Source organism: Hemiscyllium ocellatum, chromosome 19 (assembly GCF_020745735.1).
Source record: "Hemiscyllium ocellatum isolate sHemOce1 chromosome 19, sHemOce1.pat.X.cur, whole genome shotgun sequence".
Taxonomy (NCBI): Eukaryota; Metazoa; Chordata; class Chondrichthyes; order Orectolobiformes; family Hemiscylliidae; genus Hemiscyllium; species Hemiscyllium ocellatum.
The window spans coordinates 55,711,619-55,733,247 of record NC_083419.1 but is presented as its reverse complement, the minus strand read 5'-3'; the positions used below and the strand labels follow the sequence as shown (position 1 = coordinate 55,733,247).

Genomic DNA, 21,629 nt, shown 5'->3' with positions numbered 1-21,629 from the left:
CTTTCCTTTCTATCGATCAGCCTACGCAACTTGTGCTAACCAGCCCTCATAATTAAAGTAACCCGGAAGGAAGATATTTCACACAAAGTTTGCTTCAGTTGACTAAGGTTAATTTGAGAGGGAAATGTAATTTACTCCAGGTAACTCCTCTTCCACTGCCAATTGTCTGAACTCAAACTCTCTCCTGCTGAGTAATGTTGCTGATCTGTCTATGGGATGCTGAGCTACTCACATCATCAGCTGGAGCACCAGCTTTCCCAGGGAGTTTGACCTTTTAAATTCAGAACTGTTTACAGCTGGCACATCAGTTAGCATGAATACGTATTGATTGCTCCTCACACAATAATCATCAGCAACTAGACAATCCATTCTGCTGTAATGCAGTAGTTTCATTCTCATGCAATCCCATGTTATAAGAAAATTGCAATATAGAAGCACCACTTAAACTAATGGGGCCAGAATCGCATTCTCACCAATACATACTTTAAAAGTTTGCGCTTTAGAAACAGTGTGCCAATTCGTCAATCGTGTTATAGCTAACTTGCGTTAACAAATGCACGCTATAGCAGAATGGCCTGTACTTGGTCCTTGTATCTTGTAACAGATTCAATCTTCTACCAACTACTCACACAAACCTGTGATCTGATAGTTTAAGATGGTTTTATGGAACCGTGCAAATCTCCATCCTGCTTTGCAGAAACCAATATTAAATGCAGATAGTTCACTGCATAATTTTGGGTGGATCTAGGGTAATTTTAAAAACAGATGCACTGGCAAATGTTACTTTTCTCATGTAAGTTTGTTCAAACAATTCGTTAGCTGTAGCTAATTTTGATGTTTGATTTCCTGACAAAATCGCAAAGGTATTTTCTAATGACTTTAAAATGATTTCAAAACTTTTGCTATGTAAGTGTTTGCCTCTGCCTACCTTAGCTTCACCTACTTTAGATAATAATTACAATCTATTGATAAAAACAGCCCCTTAGTTTCTGCACTCTAGTTTGTTTTGACATTGCATTGTTTCCATCTGTTTGAGTTCCTCGGAATTTAGCTCCAATAATTTACCCTTTATTCCCAATAGACGTCACTACTAACCTGAAGAAACATTCCACTTAAAATGATGATATAGCACTGAAGTGATTGCACTCAAAAATAGATTATTGACCTGGCACAACTGTCGGCAGACTTTGTGTGATATTGTGTACAGCTGTAAATGATTCCAGATGATAGATGGATTATCTTATAGACAGGCACTTGTTCTTGTCGTGGTGGCTCCCATGATCTGTTAGGAGAAAGTGAGGGCTGCAGATGCTGGAGATCAGAGCTGGAAAAGCACAGTCGGTCAGTCAGCATCTGAGGAGCAGGAGAGTCAATGTTTTGAGCATAAAGCTCGATGATATAGTAGTACAAGTGACTGCACTCAAAAAACGATTATGGACCTGGCACAACAGTCGTCAGACTTTGTGTGATATTGTGTACAGCAGTAAATGATCCCCGATGGTAGATGGATTATCTTACAGGCAGGCACTGTGCACTTGGTCCTAGTGTTCCTTAGTTCCAGATGAAGGGCTTATTCTCAAAATGTTGATTCTCCTGCTTCTCGAATGCTGCCTGACCTGCTGTGCTTTTCCAGCACCACACCTTTTGGCTCCCATTATTTGTGATAATGCTGGTTAAACCTGCATTATTGAGCCCTCATGGATGCTGCTTGGCATAAGGTCTGGATGCTGGGTGCCTGTTCTACATTCCTGACACTGCAGAAGTTAGCTAGATCAATCTTACTTGAGTCTGCTGCATCTCTACATTCTTGAAGACTGATTATTGTCTTCTTCTCAGGAGTTCCTGTCAACTGCTTATTTGCATTCTGATGTAGAAATACTGATGTAGAGGGTTCTCCTACAGTTTTCCATTCCCTCTTAGACTAAATTGCCCATAGTGTTCGGTGCATTAGTCAGGGGTAAGTATAGGGTAGGGGACTGGGTCTGGGTGGGTTACTCTTCGGAGGATTAGTGTGGACTTGTTGGGCCAAAAGGCCTGTTTCCATACTGTAGGGAATCAAATCTAATCTAAACTAATCTTCCTCAAGTCTCAAATAATGTGTGATTCTTAATATCAGTTACATTATCAGGTATATCGTAATTCATTCTCATGCACTACCATTGCCAAGTGCTCATTGTTGTGTAAGAGCTTCTCGAACTTGGAGCAATCTTGTGATGATGTCACAGAGCTGCACATCACTGTGTATCAATAACATAATATGGACAGATTTAGACCACATTATTTTAGACTCTACACGAGCAATTCATCACCTCTGCACCATTCTGGATGGGAAGACTCACATGAATACATAGACCTGAATACGTAAAGAAAATAGTTTAGTCCCTATGTAATGTAACAATAGTTTTCTATCATTATCTATTGGGGCGGCATGGTGGCTCAGTGGTTAGCACGGTTGCCTCACAGCTCCTAGGACCCAGGTTTGACTCCAGCTTTGGGCAACTGTCGGTATGGAGTTTGCACATTCTGTCTGTGTCTGCACTTTCCTCCAATTTCCTCCAAGGTTGGCCATGCTAAATTGCCCATGTGTTCAGGGATGTGTGCAGCTGGGTGGAATAGCCATGGGGAATGCAGGGTTACAGGGAGAGGAGTGGGTCTGGTTGGGATACTCTTCAGAGGGCCAGTGTGGACTTGGTGGATCAAATGGCCTGCTTCCACGCTGTAAGGATACAATGATGAAGTTTCTAATCTTATACAGTAGTATTCAGTTTTAATATATGAGAAATAGTATTACTTTGAAGTCTAAGCCTGAAGACAGTTCTTGACTTTTCCTTATCCTCGACCAGTCCGCCTCAAACCCAGACTCGGAGTGCGGCATCAATCCACACAGGAAAACAAAACATCCTCACTGTTGCTATGCAACTCATACAGTGCTGGCTGCTCAATCTAATAAGGTGTCATTCACGCGAGAGAGTGGATGTACCTGTACTGGAGCCTGCAACTAGCAGAAAGAATGATACAAATGCATGAGATGCTGAAATATTCTGTAGGCCCCAGAAACCTGCCACAGAATTCAGTGGCCACATGAACAAGGCAGATGTAGGAACGGTGAAACCAGAGACTTCCTTTAAGCTGAGTCCTGTTTTACACATTCTTCTGCTGTTTCCACATGCCCCCTCCCCTCCCCAGTAATGAACCAGTTCAAGGTAGATGCTTGTTCCAACCTGAAAGGAGGTTTATTTTTAAGGAGAAAGGGATTCTATTCACCTCTTACCTGTCCCCAACATCATCCTCAAGGGGGTGCGGCATCCCCGTTATGGTAAGGCTTGGTTCCAGGTGCATTTACAGTGTTAAAATGAGTGTCTGTAACAGGTTGGGGATGGGGAATGTCAATTTATCTAAGTGCTTTGTTGTTTGTTGCTTGACCAGCTGGTGTCAGAACAAATTTTCAAAAAAATATAATGAAACCAGCTATCCTTTGCTCTGAAATCAGTCATTAGATGATTGCAAACTATTTCAATTCTAACTGTTCCTGACCTACACAAATATCCTGCATCCAGGATCCATAACTGCGCCAGACATGGGGAACATGTATCTTGTATCTTGCCTTGCTAAAGAATAATGATAGAAATTGCATCAATATTGCATGGAATTTTCCCCTCCCTTACCAAACTCAATTAGGTGGGGGAAAGGGCAAATAATCATGGAATCCCTACAGTGTGGAAACAGGCCCTTCATCCCAACAAGTCCAAACTGACCTTCCAAAGAGTAACCCATACAGACCCATTCCCTTATATTTACCCCTGACTAATGCACTCAACCTACACATCCCTAGACACAATGGACAATTTAGCAGAGCCAATTCACCTAACCTACACACCTTTGGACTATGGGAGGAAACAGGAGCACTGGGAGGAAACCCACTCAGACATGGAGAGAATGTGCAAACTACACACAGAGTTGCCCAAGGCTGGAATTGAAGCTGGGCCCCTGTAGCTGTGAGCCAGCAGTGCTAACCACTGAGCCACCGTGCCACCCCTAATCAGTCAGGTTGATGACGGAAAGAGATCAACCTTTCTGCTACCTCAGTGATTCTGGGCAAAAAGATCTAGGGACTATGTTTCTTACTTTCAACCAATTCAGAGTCTTAAGTGGTCAATTAACCACAACCAGATAAGGGTCTCAACATGCTACTTGTTTGATTTCCTGCCTTCCCGGCTGGTGAGAAAAGAATCCTCCTTCCCGTTTGTGGAAGTGGATCTGGAGGGAACTGGGAGCACAGATTGAGAGGGCAGGATATGGCTTCTGAAGATCACACAATTGCCCTTGCCTCTGAACCTCTTCTCCCCCAAGACTGGAGGTTTCCTTACATCTGTGCCAGCCCAAGTTTTCATGGCTGCTGTTCAGCTAGGAGTGCCTGCTGACCTCTGCCTGACCAGCAGCGTCAGGCACTGAGTTACATCTTAGGCCCAGGTCCTGACTGGGCAAAGAAATTAATCCACTTAATTGGCACACAATCTGGTGGGAATTCCTGCCAGTGGGAGCAGCGTAGTGTCTTATGCTCTGAAAGATGCCAACCCTTTTACTTTGTCCTCAAAATGGAAAATCCTGGTTATTAGCTCATGCATTGTCTCTGAATGCACTATATGCACATCACCAATGACTGGGAGGGATGGAGTATGAGAGGATAACTGATGAGCAGCCTTTCTTACTCACCAGGACTATATCATATTCCACATAAGTGGAAATCAGAGCCTATTATATTGACATCTGAGAAGAGCCTTTTTGTTTTCACTATGCCACCTTAGTGCCAAATTACAGATTCAAAACAACCAAACCAAATACAGCCCAAGGACGAATCAGTCCCAATACTTAGTGCCAATATTATTTTAACTTCAATATTGCCAATAACTTGTCTAGCTTAGCAATGCAAAATCTCCTTAACAATTTTCCTTGCTTATTCTTGCAGGGAGATGATCTATGCTTGAGGGATTTAGTGCCACGGCTTCATGCCAGGTTCAGGGCTAAGATGTTTGTGCATGGACTTTGTCATGTCTTACAGCTGACAAGTGAAAATTGAAACCCCCGAGTCAAGGTTGAATTTGAACCACAGGAATGAAAGAAAACGCTCACTTGTGTGGCTTGCAGCTTTGGAATGCAAGTTTTTCTGTTGATTTTTGTCACTGATGTCATTTGGATCATTGACAAAAATACTTCCTTTCCATCAGGGATTGCCCTGGTTTCACACACTTTCTGACGCAAAGTAATTCAAATGTAGAGTCAATCTAGGTTTTAACACAGCTGTCACAACCTTCCTTCACCAATACCTGTGTACTACATTAATGCTGTTTTATTTTGACATATTCTCCCAGGAATTGAAAATAAAAATCAGTCACAGAAGATGCAAATTTATCTCACATCATGTTGTACTTAAAGTAATACGTAACTTTGCAAATGTGTGAGACGTATTTCCTATCATCTGCCTTTTCTTCTTGCAGTCAAATGAAAATTAGTTAATTTATGACATTGGATAATGAGTTTGAATTGTGAGATCCATGTCTATTCGCAGAGTCTTCCACCATTCATTCATTCACATATCAAATGATGTATTCCTTGTTGCACATAGTAATCGAATTTTAGTTGTGTTCACTCATGGTTCCCACATGTACTTTGTTTTCGTAGGAAGTGCTGGAACCCCTGTGACGTTCAATGAAAATGGAGATGCTCCTGGACGATATGACATTTACCAGTATCAGGTTTCCAATCTCACCTCTCATGAATATAAGGTTATCGGACAGTGGACTGATTACCTTCATTTGAATGTAAGCAAAAGTTCTTTGTTTCCCCTGAATCTGCATTGGAGTTTTCATTCTGTGGGAAGCTAAACTTTCTTTTTGCAGGCATCTTGTGCATTTGGTTCAATAAAGGCTAGATGTTGTCAGATCTAGCCAGACATGAAATATCTTTAATTTGCTTTCACCATTCCTTGATGTGCTCAGATTGTGCTCTCATTCTTACTATGATACAAATTTGCTTTTTGGAACATTGGATAATGCGCATTGTCCCATTGTAAGAAATTCATATTATAGCAATAACTTAATTCATCAAATAGATGATATTACTGTCATTACCAGCCTCTGAGCTGCTCCTTTCCATTGTGAATGATGGATGGGTTAGTAATAAGATCCATTGAGTTAGTAATAATGTCTATGCACAAAGAAAATGCTGTTATTGTTATTACCACCATTTTCTGTGCAGCAATTTTCTGTATTCTGTCAGTCTTTTAACCTAGTCAAAAAGTTTATTTCAAATTCATTTAGAATATTCGTTTTGAGAGTTTGAACATCTCAACTGAGTCATCTTTACTTTGCATTATACTTCAATCTCAGGATGAGAACATTGCTAGACAGGCCGGCGTTTATTGAACACCCAGAGGTGGTCTGGGAAAGTGTCAGCTTGCTCAGCCATTACAGATGGCAGTTTAAGGGTCAAGCATTTTGGTGTGGGATTGGTATCACATTCAGGCCAGACCGAATGAAGATTGCAGATTCCCTCAGTTGTTTTCTTCTCCATCAACCAAGCTGCTTTGTGTTATGGTGAACAACACTCTTCTAATTTTACACATTTTGGAACTGATTTCAAATTCACAGACAGTCATCCGAGATTTTAATCTGTGTTCCCCTGATTACTCATGCAGTGATGTAACCATTACTTCAAACAACATGGAATTATCAAACCGATTGTCAGCAAAGCAGATGAATTAATTGATATTCCTGAATTGTTTGAGCTTGGTTTCAAAACTAAAAGATGAAAGATGGGTGATCACATTAATACAATTCAAAATGGGGACGAGAAGGGGATCAGAGTAGACTCAGGGTGAACTCAGTGTTTGTATTGAATTTCATTCAGTTCTATACATGGACAATTATGTAGTTATCACTGAAGGGCTCACTCATTTACCTCTTCACAGGTGAAGAACATGCAGTGGGGCAGAGGAGAACACAGGATTCCACAGTCAGTTTGCAGCCAACCATGCAAGTCTGGTGAGAGAAAGAAAACCGTAAAGGGTGTGCCCTGCTGTTGGCATTGTGAACGTTGTGAAGGCTATCAGTACCAGATCGATGAGACAACTTGTCAAATGTGTCCATTTAATAGGAAACCAAATGCGAATGGCACAGACTGCCAACTGATCCCCATCATCAAGCTGGAATGGCATTCACCTTGGGCCATAGTTCCTGTCTTCATAGCTATGCTTGGAATTATAGCCACCACATTTGTTATTGCAACCTTTATTCGTTATAACGACACACCGATAGTAAGGGCATCTGGCCGAGAGTTAAGCTATGTCTTGCTGACTGGAATATTCTTGTGCTATGCTGTAACCTTCCTAATGATTGCAACTCCTGACACAGTTCTTTGCTCTTTCCGACGCATTTTCTTAGGACTGGGCATGTGTATTAGTTATGCAGCACTGCTCACAAAAACTAACAGAATTCACAGAATATTTGAGCAAGGTAAGACGTCTGTCTCTGCTCCGAGATTTATCAGTCCAGCTTCCCAGCTGGCAATCACCTTTAGCCTAATCTCTCTGCAGCTCCTGGGAGTCTTTATCTGGTTTGCCGTTGATCCTCCGCACACTATTGTAGACTATGGGGAGCAACGAACTGTTGATCCAGAAAAAGCCAGGGGCATTCTGAAATGTGACATTTCCGACCTTTCTCTCATCTGTTCCCTGGGATACAGCATTCTGCTGATGGTCACATGCACTGTGTATGCAATTAAAACAAGAGGAGTCCCAGAGACCTTCAATGAAGCTAAACCTATTGGATTTACCATGTACACCACCTGCATAATTTGGTTAGCTTTTATTCCAATATTTTTTGGCACAGCCCAGTCTGCAGAAAGGGTAAGTGCATTAACATTTTGATAATCTTTGTGTGCCATAACTACAAATGTGTTCCACTTAGTGTTTTGCTGAATTCACTTTTGTAAGTCTACTTTAACCTCTCATCATGTACACAATTGATAAACAATTGTTTTATGTTCTCCATGAAATGTTTACTTAATTTTCTAATTGTTTCAGATATATAGGTTTCTTATTTCATAAGATATCCCAAATTTAGCATCGACGCTCTTGTGCTATTTTGCAAAGTTGGTTCCTGGCTTAAGATAGGTATCGGGTTGCAGAACTGTCCAAGCAATAAGATTAATTGTCAAAAGAAAGAGTAGTTCTGTTTTTATTTAAATTTAGGATTTATGTAGTCCCTTCATGTTCTAGATGTGCCAAATCACCAGAGGATAGTCTTAGTTTTCGTAGTGAAGTCTTTCTTATCATGTAATAAAAAAAAGTCAGTAAAAAGCAACAACGTCTATTTAAATGTCAACTTTAATGTACTAAATACATCTCAAGGTATTCACTTGAGCATTAACAGGTATAATTTGATACTAACTCACATGAAGACATCTAAGAGCAGGTGACCAAAAACTGAGTCAATGAGACAGTTGAGCAACCAAATAGTCTGATTTTAATGCCGGAAAGGAATATTGTGAGAGAATGAAAGGATATGAGAGAATTCCCCATTCTTCTTTGAATGCTGCCAGTGATCTTTTACCTGTTAGTTAGTCAGCACTTTTGCCTCATCCAAATATTTACCAATATTGCATTTCCGCATTCAGAGCAGATGAGGGGTTTTTATGTGCATTGTAGAGTCTAAACTTACAATCTTCTGACTCAGCACTTAGAGCACAGGCATTACTCACAGAGCTGAACTGGCAATGACCAGTTAAGACCAATTAACATACTGACACCTTTATTATTTTGACTTATTTCAATGCCTTTGTCATTTATCATGATACATTACATTTAGTCAAAACAAGGGTTCTACTAAAAACCCTCATTGAACAAATTGGCATTAATTGCATCTTTGAAGGGAAAACTCCAAGTCCTTTGCACATGATACTAACGGCCTTGAACTTAAAAGATATTTTCTCTAACTAGATGAGCCTGAACCATCTAATTCACTGTTGAAACAGCAATGTAATTTGCAACAGTTCAGTTTTAAGCGAGTTCAATCTCTCTGAATTCATGCTTCATTATACTTCCTGTAACTTTTCAAACTGCCACACTGGTTATCAGTAAATGACCTGAGTCAACAACCAATGATTCAGCACAATGTTGAAGAAACTTCAAACATTTCCCTCAAAAATAAATACAAGTCACTTACATTGTAGCCAATTGTATTGGTGTATGAGGACAAATCTGAGCGATTGATCTTCCTATTAGGTAAATGTATGTAATACACATAAGCAAGCTCCTTCGCTGTTAGTACATAGCGGGGGATCAGTGAAGCTTGACAAAGGATATTTCTTACAAAGTTCCAGAGCAATAACTTTACTGAACTCTGCTAATTTTCATGTTTCCTCTTGTCAAAGGAATGTAATTGTAAGCATGCATGCCTATAGGCTGTGTCAAATCTAAAAATGATGAAATGTTGAATGAAGGGGGAGATTCAGAGATCCCAATAGGAGAATCATTAAAATGTTGGCAGTACTAAAGGAAATGGAAATGCAAATATTGGCCTTTTATTTCAAGCGAGGTGAAATACAAAAGGTGAAATCTGAATTATACAGTACCCCACATTTAAATTGAATTCCATTTGGTATTGTTTCATTTTAACGTTAGTAAGATTTTAACACTAGAAATGTAGTTGGTGCCATGCATGACTGAGACAGTGTTCTGTCATTCTGTTCCAAGAGTCATCAAGACAGTTAAAGGTTTCTTACAAGTGTGCAAAATTCCTCAATTTTGTTCTTGTGATCAAAACTGATTGAAGATAATGAGTTTTGCCTTAAAGATCCAAAGATGACCTTGGCTTTCTGTAGAAGACCCTGGGAAACACAGTAGCTACAGCAATATTGTGGCAGTTTTGTCTTTATGAACATAAAACTGTAACAGCTTCAAAAATGTTCTAGCCTAATTCCTAAATCTAAGTCCATCTGCAGAGAAATTGCGCCTGCTGATTGGAAAGCCAAAAAGTTCAACTTAATGACCTGCTAAACATTCATTTCTGTGAGGGAATCTTTCAATAATCCTGATGTTTGACTCGAGCAAACTGAGTTCATCTAAACCCACCAAATCAAGTGAAAAATACTTCCTTCGTTACCAAACCCACAAAAAGACCTGCTTTCAATGAGCTTGACAGTGAGCAAGCTCTGAACTATTCTTTGGTTTACAACATGTAAAAGTGCTTGGTTCTCTTCAGCTGTATTTCCCCCGAGTGTGTGTGCATAGGTGCTGACTAATTGATGCAGCATTTGGACTCTGGGTGGGTGTGTGAATAAATAACCTTCTTTATTTTGAAACCCCCAAAAGTCTTTCATTATTTCTTTAAATTGACCACACGCTGTAGGGGTTTAGAATTATACATTTACCTTCCAAATAATAAACACGCTGATTATGTACAGTAAAAGATGGGATTTGTGGTTTGTTTATCTTTACACCCCCCCCCCCATTACAACAGAGAGAAGCAAGTGAAGCATGTATGTGGTTTTACCACGATAGTGGGATCACCCATTATACAGGCTGCCATTGACTCATAAATGTGACATTCTGACCTCAATGCTGCCTTATGCCTCCATCACAGTACGTGCAATTGTTGTGTGACCATATTCATATCTTCACCAAAATCTCGATGCTTACTTCCTGCTCGAGCACACTGCTTCTAAAATCTTTCAGCCATCAGGTTAAACCAGAGGGTGGTGTCTGGATGCTAAGCGCTATCCTCTCTACAACTGGGGATGTCTCTCCTATAAAGCCTAACCACGTGTTGGTAGAATGGGTTTCTGCAATGGGAAATAGGGAAATGCATGATTTGGTGCCGCAGTAAAGGGTGGCACGGTGGCTCAGTGGTTAGCACTGCTGCCTCACAGCACCAGGGTCCTAGGTTCGGTTCCAGCATCGGCTGACTGTCTGTGTGGAGTTTGCACATTCTCCCCGTGTCTGTGTGGGTTTCCTCTGGGTGCTCCGGTTTCCTCCCATAGTCCAAATATGTGCAGGTTAGGTGAATTGGCCATGCTGTTAGGTGTATTAGTGAGAGGGAAATGGGTGTAGGTGGGTTCCTCTTTGGTGGGTCGGTGTGGCCTTGTTGGGCTGAAGGGCCTGTTTTCACACTGTAGGTAATCTAATCTAAAGGTTCTATTAGCTTCAGTAATGCACCTGGTTTATGGTGGTTTGCAGCATTCTTCACACCCTGGCCATCATGAGTACTCTCACAGCCCTCATCACCACAGAAATGCTAACAACTTCATGAAGAAGAGGAAGGGAGAAGGCAGGGAGATCCACCTTCTTGTCTTCATGTCTAATTCAATACCACCTCCCCAAGCTCCCATTCTACGTTATTGTAACTTTTCACCCCTCTGGGTCCCAGCCATCAGTTTCCTTTTGAAGGAAACCACAGCCATTTCATACCACAAGCCACCCTTGGACAATTACATGGTGTCTACCGTATGCCTTGGCTACCTTAAACATTCATACCTCTCCACTACCCATGCACAGTGTGTGCTGTCTCTATGATGCACTGCACTAACTCAAAGTGATTCCTTTGCTACTACTGTCAAAGCTTGCAAAATGTACCATATGGAACAAGGACATGGAAACACTATCTCTTGCAAGTAAGCCTCGCTGTCCTGCCTTGGAGAATATTGCTGTTTGTTCACTATCACTGGATGAAAATCTTGGAACTCTGTCTTTAACAGCACAATCGGGACTGCGTACAGCCCATGGACTGATGTGGTTCATGAAGGCAGCTTACCACCAGTTTCTCAAGGGCAACTAGGGATGTGCAATAAATGCTAGCCCAGTCAGTGTCACCTGTTTTGTATGAATGAGTAAAAAACCAGTACTGGCATCCACAGTCTTAGTGGCTACATGGTAATGAGCTGGGATTCCATGATCACTGAGCTTTCTGTGTAGCACTCAGACTGTCAGTTGGTGGTGACCACTTGTGCTGCTGAGGAAGCTGAGACATCAACTTTCAGACACTGCACTGTGGTCACTTTCACAAGTGTTGCGCTGGAGCTGACCATAATTTTCATACTTGAAATGATGAGTTCTAAACTCTCCACAAAACCCTTTTTTTCAAGTTGGTTGTAGACTCCTCTGCGCTTCTCGAAGATGGCGTTCAGCTTTCTGGCAGCTCCATCCAAGCCCTCAGCTGAATCCTTGGGCACAGCCTCATCCACCAGGAATCAGGTATCTACACTATCCTCCTCCCCACCTCCCCCTGAAAACCCACCCAGGCTGTTTTCCATTCTGAACTAATGGCATACACCGCGAAGATCCATCCAGAATGCCACCCTATACAGTTCAAAGCTCTGAAGTTTAAAACCCTGTAAAGATCAAAAATAGCAATTTTTGAATTAGGATCCCACAGTGTGGAAGCAGGTCATTCATCCCAAACTGAGCCTCTGAAGAGTTTCCACCCAGGCCCACCCATCCACCCCTGCATTTCCCATGGCTAATCAATCTAGTCTGCATACGCCTGGATACTGGGCCGATCCACCTAACCTGCACATCTTTAGACAGTGGAAGTGAACCCACACAGACAATGTGCAAACTCCTCACAGTTAAAGGAGGGTGGAATTGAACCCGGGTCCCTGGTGCTGTGAGGCAGCAGTGTTAACCACTGTACTGGTGGCTGTGTGGTGAGATTGAGTGACATTGTTTCGTTATGATCGATGTTCCATTCCCTTCAAACCCACATGCTACCTGGTCAAGTTCCAATTCCTCGGGTGTTGAAAGAAGAAAGGCATGAGAGTAGGGGAGGTTTTGCTAAAATCATTCAAGGCACTAGTCAGACCACAGCTGGAATACAGTGAGTAGTTTTCATCCCCTTATCTAAGGAAGGATATATTGCCATTGGAGGCAGTCCAGAGAAGGTTCATTCAGCTGTTCCCAGGTCTGGAGGAATTGTCTCACAAGGAGATGTGGAGTAGGTTGAGTCTGTACTCTTTGGAATTTATAAGAATGAGAGGTGACTTTATTGAAACATACAAGATTCCTCAGGGAATTGACAGGGTCAATGCGGAGGGATTGTTTCTCCTTGTGGGATAGTCTAGGACCAGAGGCATAACCTCAGAGTAAGGGGTTGAATCTATAAGACAGAGGTGAGGAGAGTTGTGGCTCTATGGAATTCTTTGCCACAGATGGCTGTGAAGCTTGGGCCATTAAGTATGTTCAGAACCTAGATAGTCAGATTCTTAACTAGTAAGGGAAACAAGGGTTTTGCACAAAAACAGGAAAGAGGAACTGAAGATTCAGATCATCCATAATCTCATTGAATGGCGGAACAGACTTAATGGGCTGAATGGCCTAATTCTGCTCTGTCACGTTATGGCATTGTAGTAAAATTAAATGAAGGTGGAGCAATTGGTCCATGCTTGTGCCATCTCTTGGAAGAGTTGTGGGATGAGGGGAAGGTGACATGTGAAATGGTGGATGAGGTGTGAACGTATCATTCCCTTGGATGGTCTCAGCATTGTCACGAGTTACTGACTCAGAATTAGCCAAGCTGTTGGTGGAGACCATTGTGTCCTTCATGGAGTCTAGAACAGCTTATCCAACAAAGGTGAGTGGAGTGTATCAGAGACTGTGGTGCAAAGTGTTTGAGTGATGTGCCTGTGAGTGTTGATTAGCTGACACTATTTGAGCCACGAGATGTTAGTATGGGGTTTGCAATGCTGCTAAGTATGTGAGGGCAGATGAAACTGTGCATACAAAACAGTCAAAACCACCCCAACACACACAAACGAAGCTGCATCAGGACACTATTCAAAAGAGCCACAACACACTGCAGTACACCAGAACTGCGAAAAGAGGAAGAGGAACACCTATACAAGGTATTCGCCAAAAACGGATACCCGCGCAACTTTATCAACAGATGCCTAAGAGATAGACCACGGAACGAGGATATGCCACAACCAAAAGGACTAGCCACACTACCATACATCAGGAGCGTTTCAGAACTGACAGCCAGACTACTGCGACACTTAGGACTCATAACGGCACACAAACCAACAGCCACGCTCAGACACCAACTTACTAGAACAAAGGACCCGATACCCAACATGACCAAAACTAATGTAGTTTACAAAATACCATGCAAGGACTGCACAAAACACTATATAGGACAAACAGGAAGACAGCTAACAATCCGCATTCATGAACATCAACTAGCCACGAAACGACACGACCAGCTATCCCTAGTAGCCACACACTCAGACAACAAGCAACATGAATTCGACTGGGAAAACACTACTATCATAGGGCAAGCCAGACAGAGAACAGCCAGGGAATTCCTAGAGGCATGGCATTCATCCACAAACTCCATCAACAAACACATCGACCTGGACCCAATATACCAACCACTACAGCGGACAGCTGAAACTGACACCCGGAAGCGGCAAGGACAGACCACTATAAATACCGGAAGAAACATCAAAGAAGCGCTTCGCAGAAGGCTCCAGAGCACTGATGATGTCGCCTAGCCAGGGGACGAAACATTTGCAACAAAAGCTTCCAGCTCGGCGAACAGAACCACAACAGTCAAAACTTCCATTTATATGTTATCATCCACAACTTCAGAATACCCCTAAGCACTTTTTTGTCAATGAAGTACTTTTGAATTATAGTTACTGTTGTCATGTAGGAATTGTAGTAGACAGTTTGCACACAGTAAGCTCCCACAATCCATTATGTGATAGGGATTTTGAACAAGGGGCATATATTGACCAAAGAAAGGGAAATGACTTCCCTGCTCTTTGAAACAGCTCCACGAGAATTTAGACAGTTGACAGGACCTCAGTTCAGCAACTTATGGAAAAGTCCATACCTCTGGAACAGGTGGGTTGAGTACCCAGGTCCAGTTAGGAGCACTGCCAATGTTCCAGAATACTCCCCAGTCACTTCATTGCTTCGCCTCGTCAGAGTTTATACTTGGTTATATTATTTGACCTTTGTTTAGGCACACACAGCTGAGAGTTTCTTAAGAACTTATCAGCTAACTCTTGAGAAAATCTGTGATTATGAACATTTCCTATGTTTATTATGGTTTCTCACATACATTTTTCATCGGTATCCCAACTAAAACAATGGATCATAGCTGGGAGCAAATAGTCGAGGCATTACAAGTGCCTTTTCAATTTCTGGCCAACTGAATTTGCTCTGGAGACTTTAAAGTATGTCGCTTATTGACAGTGCTGTATAGTTACATCAGTGCAACAGTTGTGATGGAGCCACATTTAACCTTTGATATTATTTCCTTTGGCAGCCTTCCTCTCATGAGATGATGGTTTGCACCTTGGTGGCCCTTGATGGTAAATAGCTTATTACTGTCTCGTGGCAACAGCGGTTAAGTCGAATTTGTTAAGCAAACATCCTGCCAGGGCCTTTTCCATCACTTGTTTATTTTGATCCCAGTCTAAACAACTCAGACTCACTCAGTAAAATAAAGATTAGAATAGTGCCAGCCACTCAATGAACCATGTACCATGATTAAGTCCTATCTGTCTCAATCCACTTTCATTGCTGCACAGCAGTAATTCATAGTGGAGCTTAAAGTAGAACATAGAACATTACTGTGCAGTACTGACCCTTTGGTCATCGATGTTGCATCGACCTGTAAAACCAATCTGAAGCTCATCTAACCTATACTATTCCATTCTCATTCAAATGCTTATCCAATGACCATTTAAATAGCCTTAAAGTTGGCAAGTCTACTACTGCTGCAGGCAGTGCGTTCTACGCCCCTACTGTTCTGAGTAAAGAAATTACTGACATCTGTCATATAACTATCACCCCTCAGTTTAAAGTTATGCCCCTCATTCTAACCATCACCATCAGAGGAAAAAGGCTCTCCCTGTCCACCCTATCTAACCCTCTGATTATCTTATGTGTCTCAATTAAGTCACTTTCTAACCTTCTTCTCTCAACAAAACAGCCTCAGGTCCCTCAGCCTTTCCTTCATACCAGGCAACATGCTGGTAAATCTCCTCTGAACCCTTTCCAAAGCTTCCACATCCTTCCTATAATGCAGTGACCAGAACTGTACACAATACTCCAAGTGTGGCTGCACCAGAGGTTTGTACAGCTGTAGCATGACCTCATGGTTCTGAAACTCAGTCCCACTGCCAATAAAAACGAGCACACTGTATGCCTTCTTAGCAACCCCATCAACCTGGGTGGCTACTTTCAAGGATTTTATGTACATAGACGCCGAGATCGCTCTGCTCATCCACATGACCAAGAATCTTACCATTAGCCCAGTACTCTGCATTCCTGTTACCCCTTCCAAAGTGAATCACCTCACACTTTTCCGCATTACATTCCATTTGCCACCTCTCAGCCCAGCTCTGCAGCTTATCTATGTCCCTCTGCAACCTACAACATCCTTCGGCACTATCCATAATTCTACTGACCTTAGTGTCATCCACAAATTTACTAACCCATCCTTCTCTGCCCTCATCCAAGTCACTTAAGAAAATGACAAACAGCAGTGCCCCCAAAATAGATCCTTGCAGTACACCACTGGTAACTGAACTTCAGGATGAATATTTCCCATCATCCACCACCATCTGTCTTCTTTCAGCTCACCAATTTCTGACCCAAACCACTAAGTCATCCTCAATCCCATGTATTTTGTGCAATAGCCTGCCGTGGGGAACCTTATTAAACGCCTTACTGAAATCCATATACACCAGATCAACCAGTCTACCATCATCCACCTGTTTGGTCATCTTCTCAAAGAACTTAATAAGGTTTGTGAGGCAAGACCTACCCTTCACAAAACTGTTGACTTTCCCTAACCAACTTATTCCTTTCTAGATGATTATAAATCCTATCTCTTATAATCCTTTCCAACACTTTACCCACAACCGAAGTAAGGCTCACTGGTCTATAACTACCAGAGTTGTCTCTACTCCCCTTCTTGAACAAGAGGACAACATTTGTTATCCTCCAGTCTTCTGGCACTACTCCTGTAGACAAAGACAACATAAAGATCAAAGATAAAGGCTCGGCAGTCTCCTCCCTGGCTTCCGAGAGAATCCTAGGATAAATCTCAATTGGCCCAGGGAATTTATCTATTTTTACACTTTCCAGAATTGCTAACACCTCCTCCTTGTGAACCTCAATCCCATCTAGTCTAGTAGCCTGTATTTCAGTATTCTCCTCAACAACACTGTCTTTTTCCAGGGCGAGTACTGATGAAAAGTATTCTTTTAGCAATTTTCCTTTCTCTTCTGACTCCATGCCCAACTTGCCGCTACTGTCCTTTACTGGCCCTAATCTTACTCGAATTATTCTTTTATTCCTGATGTTCCTATAGAAAGCTTTAGGGTTTTCCTTGATCCTATCTGCCAACAACTTCTCATGTCCCCTCCTGGCTCTTCTTAGCTCTCTCTTTTGGTCTTTTCTGGCTAACTTGTATCTCTCAAGTGTCCTAACTGAGCCATCACATCTCATCCTAACATAAGCCTTCTTCTTCCTCTTGACAAGAGATTCAACTTCCTTAGTAAACCATGGCTCCCACACACCACAATGTTGTCTTTGTCTGACAGGTACATACTTATCAAGGATCCACAGTGGCTGTTCCTTGAATAAGCTCCACATTTCATTTGAGCCCATCCCCTGCAGTTTTCTTCCCCATCCTATGCATCCTAAATCTTGCCTAATCGCATCATAATTGCCTTTTCCCTGGCTATTAACTCTTGCCCTGTGGTATATACCTATCCCTTTCCATTACGAAAGTAAACATAATGAAATTGTAGTCATTATCACCAGGGTGCTCACCTACCTCCAAATCTAACAACTGGCTGGGTTCATTACTCAGTACCAAATCTAATGTGGCCTCGCCCCTTGTTGACCTCTTTACATATTGTGTCAGAAAACCCTTCTGCACACATTGGACAAAAACTGACCAATCTAAAGTACTTGAACTATAGTATTCCCAGTCAATATTTGGGAAGTTAAAGTCCTCTATAACAACCACCCTGTCAGTCTCGCTCCTCTCGAGGATCTGTAGAACTGTTCAGAGTTCTATCGAAAACTCCCTACAGGATGACCTCTCCTTTCCTGTTCCTAACCTCAGCTTATACTACCTCAGAAGTCGAGTCATCAAACATCCTTGCTGCAAGTGTAATACTGTCCTTGACTAACAATGCCACAACAATAACCCCTCCTCAACGCCCCCCCACCACCACCACCACCATACTGAAACGTCTAAATCCCGAAAGGTGCAATAATCATTCCTGACCCTGCTCTACCCATGTCTCTGAAGTGGCCACAACATCGAAATCTCAGGTATTAACCCATGCTGCAAGATCACCCACCTTATTCTGGATGCTCCTCGCTTTGAAGTATACACACTTCAAACCAACTTCTTGCTTGCCAGTGCCCTTGTGTGACCTTGAAACCTTATTTCTGACCTCACTACTCTCAACCTCCTGTGTACTTGAACTACAATTTAGGTTCCTGTACCCCTGCTGAATTAGGTTAAACCCACCTGAAGAGCATTAGCAAACTTCCTCCTCAGGATATTGGTACCTCTCTGGTTCAGGTGAAAACTGTCCTGTTTGGAGAGGTCCTACCTTCCCCCCAAAAAACCCTAATTATCTAGGAATACAAAACCCTCCCTCCTGCACCATCCCTCTAGCCGTGTTCAAATCCTCTCTTTCCCTGTCCCTTGCCTCACTAGCAGGTGGCACGGGCAACAAACCAGAGATAATAACTCTGTTTGGTTTAGCTCTAAGCTTCCACCCTAGCTCCCTGAATTTCTGCCATCTCTCTTCCTACCTATGTCATTGGTGCCTGTGCAGACCATGACTTCCGGCTGCTCCCCCTCCCCCTCAAGGATCCCGAAAACACGATCAGCGACTAGATTCCCTACAGTGTGGAAACAGGCCCTTTGGCCCAACAAGTCCACACCGACCCGCCGAAGCGCAACCCACCCATACCCCTTCACCTAATACTACAGCCAATTTAGCATGGCCAATTCACCTTTGGACTGTGGGAGGAAACCGGAGCACCCGGAGGAAACCCATGCAGACACGGGGAGAATGTGCAAACTCCACACAGTGAGTCGCCTGAGGTGGGAATTGAACCCGGGTCTCTGGCGCTGTGAGGTAACATTGCTAACCACTGTGCCACCGTGCCGCCACCAACATCATGTATCCAGGCACCTGGGAGGCAACACACCAACCATGAGTCTCTCTCATTCCCACAGAACCTCCTATCTGTCCCCCTAACTATGGAGTCCCCAATGACTAATACCCTGCTCCTCTTTCCCTTTCCCTTCTGAGCAACAGGGATGGACTCTGCGTCAGAGACCTGTGCCCCATTGCTTACCCCTGGTAAGTCGACCCCCCAGACAGTATCTAAAAAGATATACTGTTGTTGAGGGGAATGGCCACAGGGGATCCCTGCACTGCCTGCCGGTTTCCTTTCTGTCCCCTGATGGTAACCCATCTACCTTCTTCTTTTACCTGAGGTGTGACTACCTCCATGTAATTCCTCTCAATAAACCCCTCTGCCTCCTGAATGATCTGAAGTTCATCCAGCTCCAACTCCAGTTCCCCAACACGGTTCTCGAGAAGCTGGATGTGGTCAGCAGGGACACTAGAGGTGACCTTACCTCCCACATTCTGCAGGAGGAACATTCAACTGCCCTAACCTCCATTCCCACTATTCTAAATTCCCAACAAGACTATTGAAAAACTGAAAAAAAAAGTTAAAAATCACACAACACCAGGTTATAGTCCAACAGGTTTAATTGGAAGCACACTAGCTTTCGGAGCGACGCTCCCTCATCAGGTGATAGTGTTGCCTGATGAAGAAGCGTCGCTCCGAAAGCTGGTGCTTCCAATCAAACCTGTTGGACTATAACCTGGTGTTGTGTGATTTTTAACTTTGCACACCCCAGTCCAACACCGTCCTCTCCAAATCATCGAAAAAAAAGAAACTAGTCACCTTAACAATCTTAGCTTGCAGAACCATTTTGTTTTGGTTAGAAGAGGAGGACAGGTGGGAGACAGAACCAAGTAGTCTTTCGGGTAAAGCAAGCACCCAAATATAAAAGCCTCACTTACCCAGCATGCCGCGTTCGCTCCTGCTCAGCGTGCCTTCCGCCTACACATGAGGTAAGTTTTTATATCCTTTAAATTTACCTTCCCATTGGGCCTCTGGTCCTTGCTGTCCCTCCTCCCACTCCAACTGCCGGTGAAAAAGCTGAAAAAAAAGCCAAACCATAAGACAAATCTCCAGATAAAAAAAACACCAAAGGTGCTGTGACAAAGACAGTGATATAAAGGATGTCAAGTGATCTGACAGATAATTTGAAAATGGTGACAAGATGTCTCATAGGGTAAATGGAGACAAAATGTATCTGCTGAGAGTGCCGTAAATTAGGTTATAAATTTAAGATGGAAGAACAATCTGATAAAGACTTGGGAAAAATCGTTTTACCAACAGAGTGGTTAGAAGGTGAAACTTACTATCATAGGAAGTAATTGGGGCAGTTGTTGGGATATACTTAAGTGGGATCCAATGAGGTAAGTGAGGAGGACATTTATGTTAATGAGGTGAGATAAAAAAGGTGGGGGAAGGCTTTTCTGAAGTGCAAGTATCAGCATAGTTTGAGATATCAGGGCTCTTGTGGTGGACTGGTAATATCCCTACCTCAAGCTCAGAAAGTCCAGACTCAAAATCAAAAACAGAAATTGCTGGAAAAACTCAGCAGGTACCTCAACCGAGATCCTCAGTTCTAAGGAAGGGTCACCAGCCCCGAAACAATAACTCTGAATTCTGTCCACAGATGCTTCCAGACCTGCTGAGCTTTGTCATCCATTTCTGATTTACAGCATTTGTGGTTCTTTAGCTTTGTATTTAAGTCCAGATTCAAGTTCTGCCTAAATTAGAGAAGTCATTATATGTCTGAGCAGTTTGAGTAAAAATATTTAGACCAGTGGTTCCTGCTCCCCTCCTCTTCTGTGAGTGCCATGTGATGGCATGAAGAGAATATAGCTTTCAAATTATCTGATGACATGTTTTATTCCACTCAAGAGTTGTTGTGAAGAGCCTTGCTGATAGAATCAAAAAAGACTTTACATGAGATTACGCATTCCTATATTTGATTATTAATAAATGATACCAGTATTTCTTTCAACATGTTCATTGACAGAATTTTGAGTAGAAATAGGGAAGAGTGTTATTGGGAAGATGCTGACCAGATTTATTTTGGGTACGGTATTGAACCTCAAGGCTCCAAACATTGACTTCCAGTTACTGACACTTAATTGCCCTTTGCAACCACAGTGAAAAACCAAGCAAAAGAAATAATTCAAACCTAAAAGAGGAGTCATCACTGTAAAGGAAGATTTACATTTATGTAGCACTTTTTGTTACTTTGTGAAGCTGTCACAAACTCCAAAAGTGCCTTCCAGCCAATCAGATACATTGAAATACAGTCACTGTACAGGCAACCAATGTACACTCAGCAAAATTCCACAAACAACGTGACAATGACTAGATAATCTATGGTAATATGTAAGTTGATGGATAAATATTGGCCAGAAGATCCCCT

General features: G+C 42.4%; 1 protein-coding gene across 2 annotated transcripts in view; it reads left to right on the top strand.

Annotated features, from left to right (window-relative positions):
- The window catches only part of LOC132824768 (metabotropic glutamate receptor 8), a 245,686-nt gene that overhangs the window by 160,399 nt on the left and 63,658 nt on the right, over positions 1-21,629 (top strand). For both annotated transcript variants that reach the window (XM_060839488.1, XM_060839489.1), the window contains exons 6-7: positions 5,680-5,819; positions 6,968-7,903. In XM_060839488.1, coding sequence (XP_060695471.1) covers positions 5,680-5,819; positions 6,968-7,903 — 1,076 coding nt within the window. The remainder of the gene's footprint in view (positions 1-5,679; positions 5,820-6,967; positions 7,904-21,629) is intronic.